The sequence below is a fragment of the Geospiza fortis genome, unplaced genomic scaffold (assembly GCF_000277835.1).
Source record: "Geospiza fortis unplaced genomic scaffold, GeoFor_1.0 scaffold459, whole genome shotgun sequence".
NCBI lineage: Eukaryota > Metazoa > Chordata > Aves > Passeriformes > Thraupidae > Geospiza > Geospiza fortis.
In genome coordinates, this window is record NW_005054728.1 from 22,454 (window position 1) to 39,990 (window position 17,537).

The following is a 17,537-nucleotide window of genomic DNA, read 5'->3' on the forward strand; positions in this document are numbered from 1 at the left end:
AGCATATCTTCTAATATTTCATTTCATATAAACATCCTGATCAGGTAATTGATACTGAAAGGCTATCAAAATTGAAAATGGACAGTTCTACTACTCATGTGTCTGCAAACTAAGATTTTAACTATCCTTTAATAAATTTTGAAAGACTTGATGATTTTGAGCACTGCCAGTTGAGAAGATTAATTATCTGTAAGCCATTGAACTCTAGATTGAAAGATGGAAATAAGCTTATTATCAGATTTATAAGTGAATTTCAAATTGGTGTACTAAAAATTGGTAGTTACTTAAAGCATGACAAACAAGGAGAAAAGGCTTGTGAAATGGCTGGCTCTTGGAAGACTTCTGTCAAGCTGTCATGACTAAATGACATTTCAAACACAATTTTGCTTGCTAAATTAATTTGGAGATGGGCAGAATGTGCATATCACTTGTGGAAATTTTTAATAAATTAATAGATCCAGCCAGCCTAGGTGCAAAGCTAGACTAGAGTTAACTTGGTTTTTTTTTTGTTTTTTTTTTCTTGGATTTAGCCAGGAAAGACTTGAGGAAAAATTAAATGTCTAATCCAACAGTAACCTTAGTTTGTGCTAACTGCTGAAGAGTCTGCAGCAAACTTGCATTTGAATTTTATTGGTGAAGTACCTAACTTTTATGCAGACTTATCTGACTTATTTTAGGATGCAGGGTCCTATGGCATTTGGTAATAAAAAGTCTGAAGCAAGGTATTTGTTTCATGTGAAACCTCAGTGCTAATGTGTCTGTTTTGGTTTGTGTTTTTAGGGATCAGACGGGAATCTCTTTAATTTATTGCTTGCTGAGTGTTCTGTCTGGTGAAAGTCATGTCATCCATATTGCCATTCACTCCACCAGTTGTGAAGAGACTTCTGGGGTGGAAAAAATCTGCTGGTGGCTCTGGAGGGGCTGCTGGTAGTGAGCAGAATGGTCAGGATGAAAAGTGGTGTGAAAAAGCAGTGAAAAGCTTGGTCAAGAAGCTAAAGAAAACAGGACAGCTGGATGAGCTTGAGAAGGCAATTACCACTCAGAATTGCAGTACAAAATGTGTGACAATTCCAAGGTAAGTGCTGTTATGTTTAAAATTGTTACAACCACTATGGAAATAAGTAAATGGATGTTTAGGCTAGCTGAACAAATTAGTAAAAAATCAGTTGCATGCTTTGATTCCTTACAAATTCTTTAAAACCTATTTTGGTTTTATATAGTGCTTGCTCATAACTGAATCACATGCTTTGTAAAGTTACAATTTCTAATAATATCTTTGTTTCAATTTTCATTGCTACTTAGATTCAAATTCTGTGTATTCTGGTGGTACCGAGCACAGTTCTTATTTTGCAGCACTGCCTTATGGTTTTATTTAATAACCCTGTCTATAATCTGAGGAGCATACTTGAACTTTCATTTTAAAAATAAGACTAGTTTTTCCTTGGTCAACACTTCAGTCATCTATTTATTTTCCGTTGTGTCTGGTAGTTTCAGTTAAATTGTACAAGCTGTATCCATTCTCCCTTTTGAAGTTTTGTCTTTGGAGGCACACTGTCTGAAGACTATGTTAATTCTTTGTTATTGGTTATTGTAAATTCTTTTTTATTGAATAACTTGAAATATTTCTAGAACTGTTCTTCCACTCTTGATATGTATATACATTTAGGTAAATAACTTGCATTCTACCGCTTTGTCTTTCTCAACTTAATTCATAGCAACTGCTGTGCGAGGGGCAAGGGTTATGTTTGTAAGTATAATGTGGTCTGTTTTCCATTCATGTTGTACAGAAATACTGCTAAGGTGCCTGTGCAAGCTCATTGTGTGCAACACAAGTATCAAATCACTTCACAGGTGTGTTTTTCTATGAAAAAGAGGATCTGGTGACAAGGGAATATTTTGGGCATTTAGTGCCTTGACACTTAAAATAATTTCTAGGGGAGAGAAACTGCATCTGGTTTATGACCCTAATTTCTGTATTAGCATGTTCATCCCAACTACTTTTAAACTTTGATTAATCATAGCACAAACTAGGTTTGACTGGTGTCACTGATGATTTCCATATATCAAATGTATTATAGCTCTTATAATGGTTCTAGTGTTCTTTTAGATTTGACACAGCTTTTTGGGAAAATCATGAGTATGCTCTGAATAAATGACTACGTTAATTGTATTTTCTCTTTTCTATCCACCTTTTGTTTCTAATGCTGCCCTCTGCTTGTATTTTCTTCCCTAGAGCAGTTCCAAAATTCTCTGGGTTTCCCTTCTGCTTTCTTCCTTTTGCTGGCTGGAAAACAATCGGAAATAAAATATTAGCTCTTTCTTGTCTTGGTGTATATCAGTAGACTAAGATTGGAACCTGTAGGGGTATGTATTTCTTGACTTGACATGAGATGACTATGTATTTAGCAAGTCTTTACCATGATAAAGACAAAATGCTTTAATTGTGAGGTGTTTCATATGACAAGCTAAATATCCCATCTAGAGATTCACTTGATATAAAATGTGTATCTATCTTCTAGAGCTCTCCTGCAAAGGTACTGGGGCAGTAAATATTCATATTTCAAAAGAACAGTTGTTTAATTTTTCTAGAGGATTTAAACAGTATGCTAATATATAATTGTTTTCCTAGTCTACATTTGGTGTGTCCTGCTTGCATGACCTTTTGTGTGGCATACTAAATAATTCTTTAAAACTGAATACAAAGCTCTATGATACTCTGTATAACCTCCATGTTATGACCAGTAGTTCTTGCTGGGCTGTGATATACTGTTCTCCTCTATCCTCCAGTAAGCTGTAAAAAGTACTGGACCTAGGTTTTACTTTTCTTAACTACCTTAGGAGTAAGCTAGTAGCTAGAGAGCTCTTGAAGTGATGTTGGCAATTGTACAAGGTTTAAACTAAGAAATGGCTTTAGTATTAAGGGGTGAGATTATTTCAGGGTTGCCAGAATTCTTGAATTTCATAGTTAGGTTTTGGATTGTTGATACTATTTCACTTTGATAGCAGGAGTCTGGGTTCCCAGGAAATAAAAAATGTCAACTCAGTACTATAATGACTTCTGGAGATTCTTGTTCTTGGATTTAGTAAGTTAATGACACTGCTGATTGAAATCTATTTAATGAATGTCTTAACGATCTGCAGATCAGTCGGGATAAATAATAAAATGCTGAATTTGGACCTTTTTTCCTTCCTAGTCAACAGAAAGTCTGAGGTGCCAAGATGCTGTGATGTAGTTCTGATGTGGCAGCTGGGCTAACTTTTCAAACCTTGTTTTGCTTGGGGAGGGTTTTTGTGTTTGATTTTGTGTGGGTTTTTTAAACTTCCTTTAGATTTACTTACTAATACTCAATGTAGATATTGACAAATGTGGGATGTTTCTGTTTCCCACTGTTGCATTATTTCCTCGACAGAAGTTTCATTTGTGATTTCACAAATTTCTGGTCCCCTTGGAGATTTCCAGAGAGTTTGACACAGTACTTTAGTATACTTTTTCATCATTGAAACCTAAAGCAACTAAACACCTACGAGCTTTTCTCAAAACTGAAAGCAGCTTGAACAAAGGTTGTATTAAATTGCCTCTTCAGAAATCTGCATATTAATATATTACTGTGTCATTGATAATCCTGTTGAATTAGGATTGCTCTGTTCCTATGCTGTTTGTCAAGATGACTACATACTGAGTGAGGCTGTTACTGTGTGTGATATGCAAAGGCTGCTCATGTTGTAATTAACAGAACTTCTTATGCAGACTAATAGAGGTTCTGAGAAAGCAGAAGCAAACAGATGGAGTGGGTGTTGGCATTGCACAGCAGGGATGCTTAGCTCTTCATAAGTGGGTCAGTAATCTAGAGCAGAGGCTGAACAGAGGTCCTTTTGACACTAGCCCTCTAAGTAATTTGTAGTTATCTTGCTGAATCCTCCCAGCAAGCCAGTGGGATTTTAATCACATAATCCCTGAGTATCTTGAAACTAAATGTTGGCATGTGAATCCACCATTTATATGAGTCTTCTAATGGAGCAGTTTCTTCCTTATTATCATGGATTGCTCTGTTGAAATAGAATCACAGAATCATAGAATGGTTTGAGTTGGAAGGGACCTTAAAGATCACCTAGTTTGAACCTCCCTGCCATAGGCAGGGATACCTTCCACTAACTAAGCAAGGTTGCTCAAAGCCCTGTCCATAAATACTTTGTAATTAGTGGTAGCTAAAATCCAAGCCTTTAACAAACCAAACCATGCCACATAGTGAATAGTCAAATGGCATATTCATAGTTTATCTTCATTATTTTAAAAGTTCTTTCAGTGATGACAGTACAGAGTATTGGAATCCAAAGCAGAGAAACAACTAGTTTCATCATCTCAGTATTTTGGTGTGATCAGCTGTGTGGCTTTTCTGTCATTAAAAGAGTATAGATATGCTTCATGCCTTCTTCTTGCTTCTTTTAAATAGACTTGCCAAATGCACTTGCTTTTGTAAAATGACTGATAATGTACAACTAATAAGAGTTTAGTTGGGGCAGGTTTGGGATAATGTTGGCCTGGAATGTTGTAGCTCCTATGTTTTTAAAACTGAAATAAAGCTAGTCGAAGGGAAGCATTGAGTTTAGACTCCTTCGTGATGTCCTGTGTTCCTCTAGAGCATATGTCTGAAACCTAGTGCAGAACTGACTGTGTCCTTCCTGAGCTGTAACTGAGTACATCCATAACACAGGTTGAGTTCTGCTTCCATGCAAACATTTGTAAAATGTGATGACTGTATTAGGGATTTATTTTATATGAAGTATTACTACTAAAACTGCAGAATCTGGTGAAAGTTCATCAAACATGTGAAAGCAAGACCATTTTACATGGTCAAAATTCTCTAAAGAAATTATGAATTTCTCTAATATACTAATGTTATTCCTTTGCTTGCTTGTCCTGCAGTCCTTTTTTTCATTCCCTGCAGTGAGTTGGCACTAAGGATAAGATAAGCAGCCTAGGCATAGCTTATGGTACATGTTAAAATTGTTTTCTGAAGGCTCACTCTCTTTATTAGTTAATAGGAGCCTCCATACATGGAACTTTAGTGCTGATCACAGTGTCTGCAAAGGAGTTGACAGCAGAAGTAAACTAGGCAAAGATGGGATAACTGGCTTGGAACTGCTGTTTCAGAACAAAAAAATATTTTAAAATTATGACATTTTGAGGCCTTTTCTTCTCATAACTGAATAAAAAATAATTTCTAATTTAGGTCTAAAGGGCACAGTTTTTCTTGAATATAGCCTGTGCTACTTGTTAGCATGTTTTCTTTAATTCCTTGGGAATATTTGTCAGGAAAGTGATCACATAGCTGCATGCAATAACCTAGTTTTAGGGATGCTTTTGATCACCAGTAGGGCAGAGGTGTCAAGCTAATGTGGCTTTTAGAATAAATTGTTTTCAAACTTTAACATCTTTCCCCAAAATAGGTTGCTTTAGAGTATAGCAATACAGGTTAAAGCCATAGGAAATGGATGGTTTCAACAATTACACTTGGGGGGAAGGGAAAGTTCCTCTGGAAACTGTTTTAGGAGAGTTCCCAATATCTGCTGCTAAGCTATGAGTGCATTAGGTAAGGGGACAACAGCAGGCAGTTGGATTGACACAGTAGATCCTAAAATAACATTGCTATCCAGACAGAGGTGAAGTCTATTTTCCCAGAAGCAGAACTTGGCACTGTCTGCTAGTTTGTAGCAGAGCTGGGGTAATTCACTATTCAAGTTGGGGATGGACATTGATTCTTAATCATAGCTCACAAGTTGAGAGTTGCTATATATAAAGAACATTCTCATGGCATATACCATATCTCAGTCTGGATGCATTCACTTAGCTGTAAATTGGTTCTATGAATTTTTGAAGACTACAGTTGAACATCTTAAGCTTTCTAAAATAAGTAAAGTTATTTAAACAGTGCATCAGAATATACTATTTTTATTGCTGAGGTTACAGGAAGAATGTGCTTGTAAATTGTTTGTTTATAAACTGACTCCCTTTTCTTATGACAGGATTATTGAGGGTGAAGCAGAGCTCCCTGTGATTTTTCTCTTGTTGAAATTTCAATTAAAATAATGCTTTAGAAGAAAGCCAGAGAGATCTTTCCGGGAAATATGGCAAGAGATAGTTGATATTTTGGGGAGTGTTGGCCAAAACAAGCTTAAAAATTCCCTCATCCTCATGATAGCTGGTGCTGTGAAGACTTTGACTGTGTTAACTGGAAAGGTATAGCAGGAAGATCAAATTGTCCTTCCTTTTCTCAGTTCTGTAATTATGGTGGGAGTTGAACATTGTCTCTATGTTCTTTGTAAAAGACTAAAGAAAGTTCTTGGTGCTTTCTAAGTGCGTTGCACCAGGCTCTAGTGTCCACAGGGCAGTAAGGACAGAGTGACGGTGTGCTTTGCAGTAGCTTCCTGTTGCATGTGACATTTCTTCATCTTGGAGTTGGCCCTATGTGTATGTACTTCTATGGCAGCTTACTGTGTGACTTCCTCTTAGTAAATTGTCCCGGCCTCCTGCTGAGAGCAGGTTTGCCCCCGAGCAGGCTGCACGGGCCAGATAGCTCAGTCCTCTTGCGGGGACAGACTGCCCGAAACCCAAGCAGCTCTCAGCCGCTGGCAACCTTTAGCAAGCATAAGGGATATCAGCTCTTTAGAGATTATCAGCTCTTTGAGTTCAGCTCTTTTGCTTGCTAAGGCGCCGCAGGCCAGCCAGCAGACACAGAGAGAGGAGAAGGCTGCTCTGGAGTTCCACAGCGATGTCTTTATTGGGGGTCTGTGAAGGGTTCCAGCGACGGCTCTTCTAACCAGAATGGGCTAAAGCAGCCTATTATATAGGGTATAGGGGGATCCAAAATTGTCCAATAGCAGGGGTTAAGGGAAAGTGACCTATGGGGTTACAGAGAGATAAGCTGGGGTCCGAAAGGTGGAAGACAGAGGCTTCTTTTGCTATTTCACTGTGACTTGGCATTTTCCTATCTTTAAGCCTCTTCCCTCCACGGAGCCCTAGCAGGCCCAGTGCCTTCTACAGTAAACGGTGTTGTGCAGCCTGAATTTCCAGCCTAGAAAACAGCTAGGCAGCTGCTTGTCTGGTGAATAGAGTCCACCTGCATTGCCTGAACATAAAATGTAAGGTGATCCTGTGAGACAAGCAGTCTGTTGTTTCTAAAAGTGGTGAGTGTGAAGCCGTTGACTTTAGGAGTGTTTTTCTGACATTTTGTAGTGTCTTTTAATCTGTGTTAAGCATTTCTTTCAATAATTTTACAACGACCACTTTCAACTGTTCCATGTTCTGTAGTGCTGTATTGTGCAGTCTTGATTAGTGTGTAGAGAGAATGAGAGTGCTCTGAGAGATTCTACTAATTTCCTTGGAGCCTTTTGCAGAGCTGGAGTGGCAGAAGCTGGCACCTGGTTTTCCAAGACGATCTTGCACCCAAAGATAAATGTTTCCAGCTCTTCTTAGTTCCTAAATTTTCAGGATTATGTGGTTATAGACGCAAGGATGCTGGCCTTAATTACATATGTGTAAAATGACATGTTCAAACTCTAGGTTGCAGAACACTTTTAGATGCTGTATGGACATACAATGGGAAATAAAAATTCATGTCAGGTTTGACTTCAAGTCTCTATGAAACTTAATTTCTAAGCTTGATGTTAGCAATCAATAAGACAGTGTTGTGAGATTCTTCTTGATTGAATGGGGCTTTGAGTAACCTGGTCTAGTGGAAGGTGTCCCTGCCCATGGTGGGGGGGGTCAGGCTAGATGGTCTTAAGGTCCTTTTCAACCCAAATCATTTTTGATATCTGTATACAGAAGAACGTATGTGCATCAGTAGGGCACTGCTCAGACACTGTATTACAGCAGTTAGGACCTTGCAAATCAGTCATTCTTTAGAAGATGAATTTGAAGATTTAAGTTTTCTAGCCTTCTAACAGTGTTGATTGAAGTTAAGAATAGCGATTGTGTTCAAGTGTAATTGAGTTTTAATTATAAATACTAAAATATAGCTGATAACTTGGTTTGTTGCACAGCTGGTGATGAGGACTGAATTGCTATAACTAAGGTTAAGCCTTAGTGTAGACATAGTTTAGGTTACAGCATCTTATAATGATGTCATCCTGAAAAAGGAAGTCTTAGAGTATTAAAGATACTTAGGGCTACCAGTCTGAAGCTTGTGCAATTCAGGAAGCTGTGTAACTTAGCCACATAACTTGTTAGAGTTGGTGTGTCAAGCAGAAAGTATCGGCATGTCTTTTGAGGTAGGTCAACATGTAAAAATATAAATGTACAAGATACTTAGCCAGTAGCAAAATGCTGTATAGTTCAAAGGAGCTTGTCTCTCAAGTCAGGGGGGAAAAAACATTGAATTTTGGGGACTATATTGTATACTAACTGAAGCACTGGATAAAGGCTCAGGGAATGTGGATTCTGGCCTTGGCTCTGCTGCTTTTTCTCAGGTAACCTTACAAGTTTTTAATTTGCTGTCATTTTTCAGTCTATAAATTTAGATGATTTTTTGTAAGGTGCAGGATAATGCAATTTCTTCACCTCAGTAGTATAAGCTGTATTATTTGTTTAGGGAGTAAGTTTAAGGTATTGTTCCCATTGGAGTATCAGTGATGTGGAAAGCAAGTTTATAGGTGAAAAAATGTTGGAATTTGTGCAAGTTTAAGTTACTGTTGCTCCTCATTAGGATTGTCTTAATAGTAAGCAGGAAGAATCGGAATCAAAATTAAGTGTTAAAGCTTACTTGATTTTTATTGTTTGTCAGGTTAACAACTGATGCTAGGACTGCTGAGTTTTAAGCAAATGAAAAAGAGCTACTTGTAATTATTTTAGTGACTTACCTGCTCAGTAAATGCTGGTATAAAGCTCTAACTAGTTAGAATAATATCTGTATCTGGCCCTTCATGCTGCCATTAAGAAGACATACTGAGCCCCAAATTATCTCATAAATAGTACTTATTTTCCCTCCAGTAATGGAATCAAGGCTTTAGTTGGCTTCAGTCAATTCTAAACTATTCCCTGGTTTACTGTGATAATTTGCCTTTATATCAGGCCAACTATTCAATGTAACAAAGATTCCTCTCCTCATTATATTTTTCTTCTGTAGAAGTTAGCTAATTTAGTTTTCTTGGTACTGTAACAAAACACCTGAGTGCTGTTTTTACTGGTGGGAATGTTTTATGACAACCAGAGCCATTTTACAGAAAAAAACCCTTCCTGGTTGTGTTGCTCAGGCAGTTAGCTTACAAAGAATGTTTGCGATAAACAACATACTGCAGTTCTTTTACTTCTGCAACTTTTAACACAAATAGCTAGTTAATAGGCTCCCTACTGATTTAATCCTGCTTCAAATCTATACCTGCTGATTTAATAAAAGTAACTTCCCATGTCTTGTTTACTTTTTGTTTAATTACTCTGAGTTGCAGTGCTGATTGGTGAAAAACTAAAATTTACTGTATGAAATGCTGTAGTCTCATAATGAGCAACTTTCTTTGGCTTCTGTCATGCTGCATTATTTGAAGCTGATCAGCAGGATACAACAGAACAATTGAGAGCTGGAGTAAGTTTGCATCTTGCTGCATATGCTTAAAAATTGGCAGAAGAACAATGAGGTTGGGAAAATCACCTTGAACAAATGCTGCGCAGTAATCTGACTTGAGCATTTGTTCAGAAAAGATTCCCCAAATTGTGGCTTTTTATTCTGAAATGTACAAGCAAATTTTAGTAGGTCAGTGAATTGCAGAATTAGGATGTGACAATGAAGATTGTAAAGCAAGTATGTTTTATTTGAGCTGGGACATATGGGGGATATTTCCACCATACATGCATACCTGGTCAAGACAGGTTTCAGGTTTAAGTACACATTGATCCCGCAAGCCCACACCTCCCTGTCTACCCATTCCCTGCCCACTCTCTGCCTCCTTGCAATTCATATTATAATTAGTCTTCTGTGGTGCCATGCCTTCTGGGGGTCGTGGGCAGGGGTCTTTCAATGAAGTAAGAAGTCTTCCTCAGGTGTTTGCTACTTGACCTTCGTTTCTGGGCATGCGCTGTGGAGGTTTGGCCAACTCCTAGGTCAATGTGTCCTGGCCAAAACCAGGAGTCTGGTTCCTGCTGGTTTGGGTTCTGCTTTATGGGTTTGAACAATACCTAAGTCTCGCTTTACTGAGCTTAGACAATATACATTTTATTTTTATGGCTTTTACCTATTGAATTAAATCACGCGGGACTCCATTTTCTTCATTGTGGAAAAAGCTGAGTTTATTAAAAACCACACACTTTTATAGACAGTTATGATACAGGTGTACCTGATTGTTCCTCAATCAATATCCCTCACACCATTGGCTAATTAGACACACCACCTTCTTGCACCTCTTTACATGTAAGCAACATGTTCAAAACACCAGCTGCAAAGATTGTTTTAATTCTTTCTCTGAGCTTTCCCAAAACTTCCCAGGGCAATGCCTGGGAAAGTTTATCTGACTCTCTTCTCTGACCAGTTGCCAGTAACCACATTTACCTAGCAACTAAATTCCTATGTGTTCTGTTACAAATTGTTTCTACCTAACAAGTTACATTCCTGACCTAACATTCCTGTTACAAGCTGTGTTCTGTACTTTTGCAAACTTGCAAAATAAGCTATATTTTTCTGTTTCCCTCTACCTGTCTAAATATGTTATGCTTTTAAAACTCTGAATTTTCATAAACATATATGTTTCCCATATCAATTCCCCCCTTTTCTTTTACGTAATGCAAATTCTTTTGCTTCTTAAAGTACTTATCATATTTTCTATGACTTTTTTGACTAGTTGATTTGATAATACAATAGACATTGTGGCCATCCTTTTTGACAGTTTTAAATTCTAAAAAATCATAACCAAAGACAAAGCAAAACTTAATCTAACTAGAATTAGCAAAACTACTATAGGATGACACAATCAGTTTAGAAACTGTTGCAGTAGGGAACCATCTAAAGAGTACATCCCACCAGTGGTGAGATGTATCTTCCTTTATCCTTCTAAAGACTCTTTATTGTCTCTGTGTCATGGTGTATTGTTATCAAGGTCTACCTCCCTATGTTTTTAATTTCTTTAAGAATTTCTTTAAGGTCTTTGTGTTTTAATAACTGCTTGACCAAAGTAAGATTCATCCCTGTTGGCACAAGTGATATGTCTTGCACAGTAGTCAACTTTGCCTTTATATGTTGATGTGATATAACAGGTGCCTGATAGGAAAAAATCACATCCTTCAATTTCAATAAAGTTACAAATACGCAAATTAGATTGTGTGTCATTCACAGGGAATCTATCCACCACTATAGTGGAGCATGCCGTTCTGAGACATACACAACCCTGACCTATATACACAAGTGAGTTGTCTGGTTAATTGAGTGAATTTCAGTGACAAATGCTTTGTTCTGTGTCTAGGCAAATATCTTGGTCATCATTTTCATTTTCCTTACATATGAACCCTAGTTGTTTTCTTGCGGCACATGACTATATTAATAGTCCGCTACTTCTCTTCAATTTCTCGTGCCCATGTTCTGTGTTCAGAAGGATGTAGCACAGCTCCTTCGTGGTTTAATCTTAAGGCGACAATTGGGTGAATCATACTCACTGATGTGTTGTGTATAGTTAAAACAAAAGCAGTCACTACACTTGTTACAGGATCATAGGTGAAATGGACTAAAAACCACCAGGATTGGAGTTCTCTCTAAGTCAGAAGCATTGTCCCAGATAATGTTGTGAATCTTAGTGGGGAAGGTACCTTCTCAACCTTCCCTAATAATTGAGGCAGCCACTGATTGCATCCACAATTGCACTTGTATGAAACCAAGGGCTAAAGAGATATTTTTACTGGCTGTTCCCAGAGTGTTGGTTATCAATTCGTGATCTCGTTCTTTTATGTTTTCCTACTCTGTTAATATCTTGGACAATTTCTACTAGCTAGTACCTAATGCTAATAAAGATGATTGTAAGAATTGTTGCAATTTAACTATATCATTACTGGTTGCAGTCAATTTATTCATTAATAGCTCTGAATCTATTGTGTTCAAGACCCCCAGTCCTGTCTCAATATTCCTGTAAGATCTCTTTTCCGTTTGATTGTATAAGGTGCACGCTTTTGCAACCGAGTGGCCCATTCCATAAGAGAAGTTTTGAGGAATGGAGTATACTCTGACCAAATAGCAGAAGCACTTACTTGCATTGCCATCTCTACTCACTTTAGGGACTACTCTGGATTGAGCAATAGCCTTTGGATCCCTGTCTTTTTAATAGCATAAGGTCCTATTTCGGTGATTAAAGGTTGAATTGTTTCTTTTGGGGTTTGAATTGGTGTGGCCTGGGTGACTACGGTTTCTCTTGGTGTCAGGGTTTGTGGAGTTGTTCTAGTTTCTCTATTTGATGTAATACAAATTACTACAGTCCTGGATTCAGAACAGTTGGTTAAGCATTTGTCACAGCATTCAGTACCAATTTGAATGGGTTTTATGGGTCCTCAGTGTATTCCATCCTGAACAAACTTTACCTTGCATCCTGGGACATTTCTCCATCCAAATAGTTGAATTTGTGATTTGTAACACCTGCCACAGAGACTCACAAGAGTTAAAGTCATAAGCTTTCCCATGACAAACATACATGGCAGTTACATTATACACAGGTGGTCTTGCATTGACATCTGTGACAGCCATGGCTATGATCATGACAGCCATAGCTTTCCAGGTTGTACTTGCTTGATTCTCCATGGTGACTGTGAAGCCTTTTTGATCCTAGTGTGATGTATCCATGCAGCTTGCTCTCTGATCTTGATTGCGGTGAAGGAGGTGAGGAGCACTTGAAATGATCCTTCCCACTGTGGTTCCAAAGTCTTTTCTGCAACAGACTTTACATAGACATAATCTCCAGGTTGCACATTATGTACTGGCCCATCTAATCCCCTACACCAGGTTCCCAATACATGTTTCTTAATATTATTTAGTTGTTTCCCCAGGGCTATCATATATTCTGTTATGGTTTCTTTACTTGTGCTGATGTTCCTTTCTGCATCTCTTAGGGTCGCCCATATAGGATCTTAAAGGGACTCAGTCCTTCCTTTGCCCTTGGCTTAGTTCGTATGCATAAGAGAGCTAAAGGAAGAGACTGAGGCCAAGGCAGATTGATCTCTTGTCTTAATTTCACAATTTGCTGCTTGATCAGGTGGTTCATCTTTTCTACTTGTCCACTTGATAGGGGATGATATGGGGTATGTAATTGCCAATCTATACCCAGAGCGTTGCTAACCTGTTGTACCACCTTTGAAATAAAATGGGGTCCTCTGTCTGAGGAAATAACAGCCGGAACCCCAAATCCTGGTACTATTTACTGTTTCTTTGATTTTTACCGTGACCATCTCCCAAGCTTTAGCGGTTCTAGTGGGAAAAGCCTCGGGCCATCCTGAAAAGGTATCAGTTAACACCAGTAAATGACAAACCCCCCCCCTTTTCTTGGGAGTTTCAAAAAATCAATTTGCTATTGTTAACCGGGTCCATTTCCTCTCTCAATTTGACCCATTTCTGGTTTTGGAGTGTTTTTAGGATTAGTCTAGAGGCAGAGATCACACTGTCAGGTTACCTGCCTTACTGTAGTGTATAAATTTCTAGCTATGATGTCCTGAGTCAAGTGCTTATACAGGGCCTCTGTTCCTCAATGCTGCTTCTTATGCTCTTCTCTTGCTATAGACCATATTAAATGGCTAGGTATGAGTACCCTTACTTCTGGAGTGTAGGCCTACCCTTCTTCATTGTATGTCCCCTCTAAATCTGTGATTAGCTTCAGATCCTCTTTGTAATAATTTGGCTTACCCTCAAGGGAAAATTTTCTGTCTGGAATGAAAGCTCTTTCCATTTTTATCTCTCTCCTTGCTGCTTCTTTTGCCTCTCTGTCCACCAACTCGTTTCCTTTATCTAATTCCGAGTTTGCTTTTTGATATGCTCTGATGTGCATGATTGCTATTTTCTTTGGGAGCTGTACTGCCTCTAACAACTTCAGAATTTCTTCTGCATGTCTAATGTTTTTCCCTTGGGAGTTCAATAGCCCCCTTTTCCTTCCAGATTGCTCCATGGGCATGCATGACTCCAAAAGTGTACTTTGAATCCATACATATGTTCATGTTCTTACCTTGGGCCAATTCTAAGGCTTGGGTCCAGGCAATTATCTCTGCCTTTTGTGCAGAGGTATTAACAGGCAATGGCTCTGACTTTATTACCTCATGGCAAGTGGTGATGGCATATCCTGCATGCCTTTTGCCATTTAGGATATAACTGCTTCCATCTGTGAACCAGTTCTCTGCATCTTCTATAGGAGTATCCTTCAGATCCAGGTGGCTTGAGTATGTTGCTTTGATGGTTTTCAGGCAGTCATGGTGCACTGGTTCCCCTGTGTTTGCACTGAGGAAAGAAGCTGGATTGACAATGTTATTGACCACAATCTCTATGTCATCCTGTTCTACCATTATGGCTTGGTACTTGAGGAATCTCTGTGGAGAAAGCTAGTGCCCGCCCTTCACTTCTAATACTGCAGACACTGTATGGGACACCAACACAGTCATTTTCTGTCCCAAGGTGAATTTTCGTGCTTCCTGGATGTTGAGCACCATGGCTGCTACCGCATGCAAGTACCCTGACCATCCTTTTGCAGTCGCGTCTAGTTACTTAGAAATGTAGGCGACTGCCCTACGGTATGGACCCAGATCTTGTGCCAGTATTCCTAGGGCGATTCCCTGTCTCTCATGAGAAAACAAAAAGAAAGGCTTATTCATGTCAGGGAGCCCCAGAGCTGGAGCTGACATCAGGGCCTTTTTCAATTGTTCGAAGGCCTGTGTGGCTTGTTTATCCCATTGAAGATGCTTCTTCTTGGTGTTAATTAGTGCATACAGGGGCTTAACAAGTAGTCCATAATTATAGATCCAGAGGCAACACCACCCGGTCATCTCGAGAAAAGTTTTCAGTTTAAGAGACTTACTGTCCAAGCCATGTAAGCGTCTTCTGTCTCAGTGGCAATCAGGATGTCGTCTGCATATTGTAGCAATCTCCCCTTCTCGGGTGGGGTTTCCCAAGACTCAAGATCCTTGGCAAGTTGATTGCCGAATATGGTGGAGGAATTTTTGAATCCTTGAGGCAGTACAGTCCAGGTGAGTTGTTCTTTGTCTACTTTTAGGATTTTCCCATTCAAAGGCAAATATCTTTTGGCTGGCTTCATGGAGAGGGAGGCAAAAGAAAGCATCCTTCAAATCTAAAACAGTAAACCAAGTTATTTCTGGTGTTAATACTGTTAACAAAGTATATGGATTCACTACTATGGGGTATAAATGCTCTACTATTTTATTGACAGCTTTTAAATCTTGGACCACTCTATACGTTCCATCAGGTTTCTGGACCAGTAATATGGGGATGTTGAAATCAGATTCACATTCTCTTAACAAGTCTCATTGCAAAAATTTTTCTATTACTGGCCGGATTTTTTCTCTATCTTTCTTTAAAGGATATTGTTTTATTCTTACTAGTCATTGTCCCTCTTTAAGCTTTACCTCTACCGGTGATGCACTTTTAGCTCTTCCTAGCTTCTCAGTGGCCCACACTCTAGAGTGCACTTGGGCTATGATGTCTTCACTGATTTCTCCTTCTATGGGAACATCAACTAAAAGTAAACTCGTTATTTGAATGTATTGCTGAGCATCTACCTCCAGAGTAATCTCCCCTTTTTAAAATCTGATTATCGCATTTAATTGTTCAAGTAGATCCCTTCCCAGGAGTGCCTATGGTGAGTTAGGCCTATACCACAATTTGTGTATACCTATTTGCTTTCTCATTCTATATTTTAGTGGTTCACAAAAATAAGCCTTTTCAGCTTGGCCAGTGACTCTTTTAACCATTATATAATCTTCTCCCATAGGGGTTAGAGCTTTATTTAAGAGCAAATATGTTGCCCCCATATCAACTAGAGTTTTCACCTGGTTTTGCTCCTTTCCCTCCCCTAGCTCTATTATAACCAGCAGATCCGCTAGGGAAGATCCCCCTGGTTCCCATCAGTTTTCATTCCCATTTGCCACCACCTTTGCCCCTTTATTTCCTTTCCCCTAGCGCTCTGGACACTCATTTTTTCTGATGGCCTAATTTTTACATATAGCACATTAGTCTTTCCCCAGGTGAGGAGGTGATGGCCCCTTTTTAGAACTTTTGTTCTCCTTTTTAGCTACTGCGATCGCCTTTCCTTGTTTTCCTTTATTCCCTTCTTCACAGTTACTGAACACTCTCCACTCTCTCATGCAGTAATATTTCCAAGTTTCTTCCTTCCGTGCATCTTAATTTCTGAAGTTTGTGTCTTATATCACTGGTAGATTGCCCTAAAAATGACGACACCAACTGTTGTATTCCTATATCTGATTCTGGGTCTAAGAGTGTACTGCGACGCATTGTGTCTTTTAACCTATCTAGAAACTCAGAGGGACCTTGTTTGACAGCATACAAAGCTGACCAGTTAATGGATTTGGGGATGGCCTTTTCTATTCCCTTTGCAATCCACTCCTGATATTCTAGCAATTTTTGTCTTTTTGCTGCTCTATTCACATCTCACCTTTGATCCTGGAGGGGAAAGAATTCATTCACATCCTTTCCCAGTGTTTTGTAGTGCTCCTCGGCAAAATCCCCTGTTACCTTTAAGATCAGCTGTTTCTCTGTTTCTGTCATTGCATGTAATAGTAACTGTATATCATTCCAATCATGGTTGTGTTGTTTTATTATTAACCGGAAATGTTCAGCTATACTTATAGGATCCTTTTGGTAGTCTTTTACATTCTTATTCCATATTTCCAAATAATTGCTATTGAAAGGAACCTTTAGTAATATCATTGTTCCATCTGGTCCCACTGCTTCTCAAAGGGGTGCTTGCAAAGCTGCTGGTTGTTCCCTAGTTCTTGTCCTTGTATGGAAGGATACTGGACTTCCCAGGGGTGTTGGTGCCCTCTCTGAGTTCCCACCCAACTCCAGTGATTGAGGAGGGAGTCTATATAGATCATCCAAATCAGAATCTTCTTCCTTATATATCTTATCATTTCTAATGCACTGCTGGCCAATACTACAGGCAGAACAGAATAGTTTTAATTTATGTGGGACCCCTCTGTTTTCCTTTTCCAATGCTAAAACTGTAGGATCTTGCAGTGGGTTAATACCACAATCCCTTTGCCATTCTGGATGATTTTGCAAGGTGAAAAACATAGCTGCATATGATGTCTCATCCCATTTTCCTTCCTGCCTCAAAAATAACATTACTATGATGCCTTGTGAAGGCTGACCTAGAACAGAGACTAGGCAGAGTTAAAGAATAAAGTAGATATTTATTAAAAGGCCTCAATGGATACAGCTTGGGCAGCACAAGAGCCCAGCCAGGGCTACACCCAAGATGAACCCAAAATGGTCACAAAATGGGCAACCGGTCATGGGGTCTCACACTTTCATAAGTTCTGGTCCATTAGCATATTGGAG

General features: G+C 38.9%; 1 protein-coding gene across 3 annotated transcripts in view; it reads left to right on the forward strand.

Moving 5' to 3' along the window:
* Window positions 1-784: 784 nt before the first annotated feature.
* LOC102040865 (mothers against decapentaplegic homolog 2-like) overlaps window positions 785-17,537 on the forward strand; it is a 76,211-nt gene continuing 59,458 nt past the window's right edge. For all 3 annotated transcript variants that reach the window (XM_005430986.2, XM_005430987.2, XM_031065288.1), the window contains exon 1: window positions 785-1,075. In XM_005430986.2, the coding sequence (XP_005431043.1) occupies window positions 840-1,075 (236 nt within the window). In that variant the 5' untranslated portion in view covers window positions 785-839. The remainder of the gene's footprint in view (window positions 1,076-17,537) is intronic.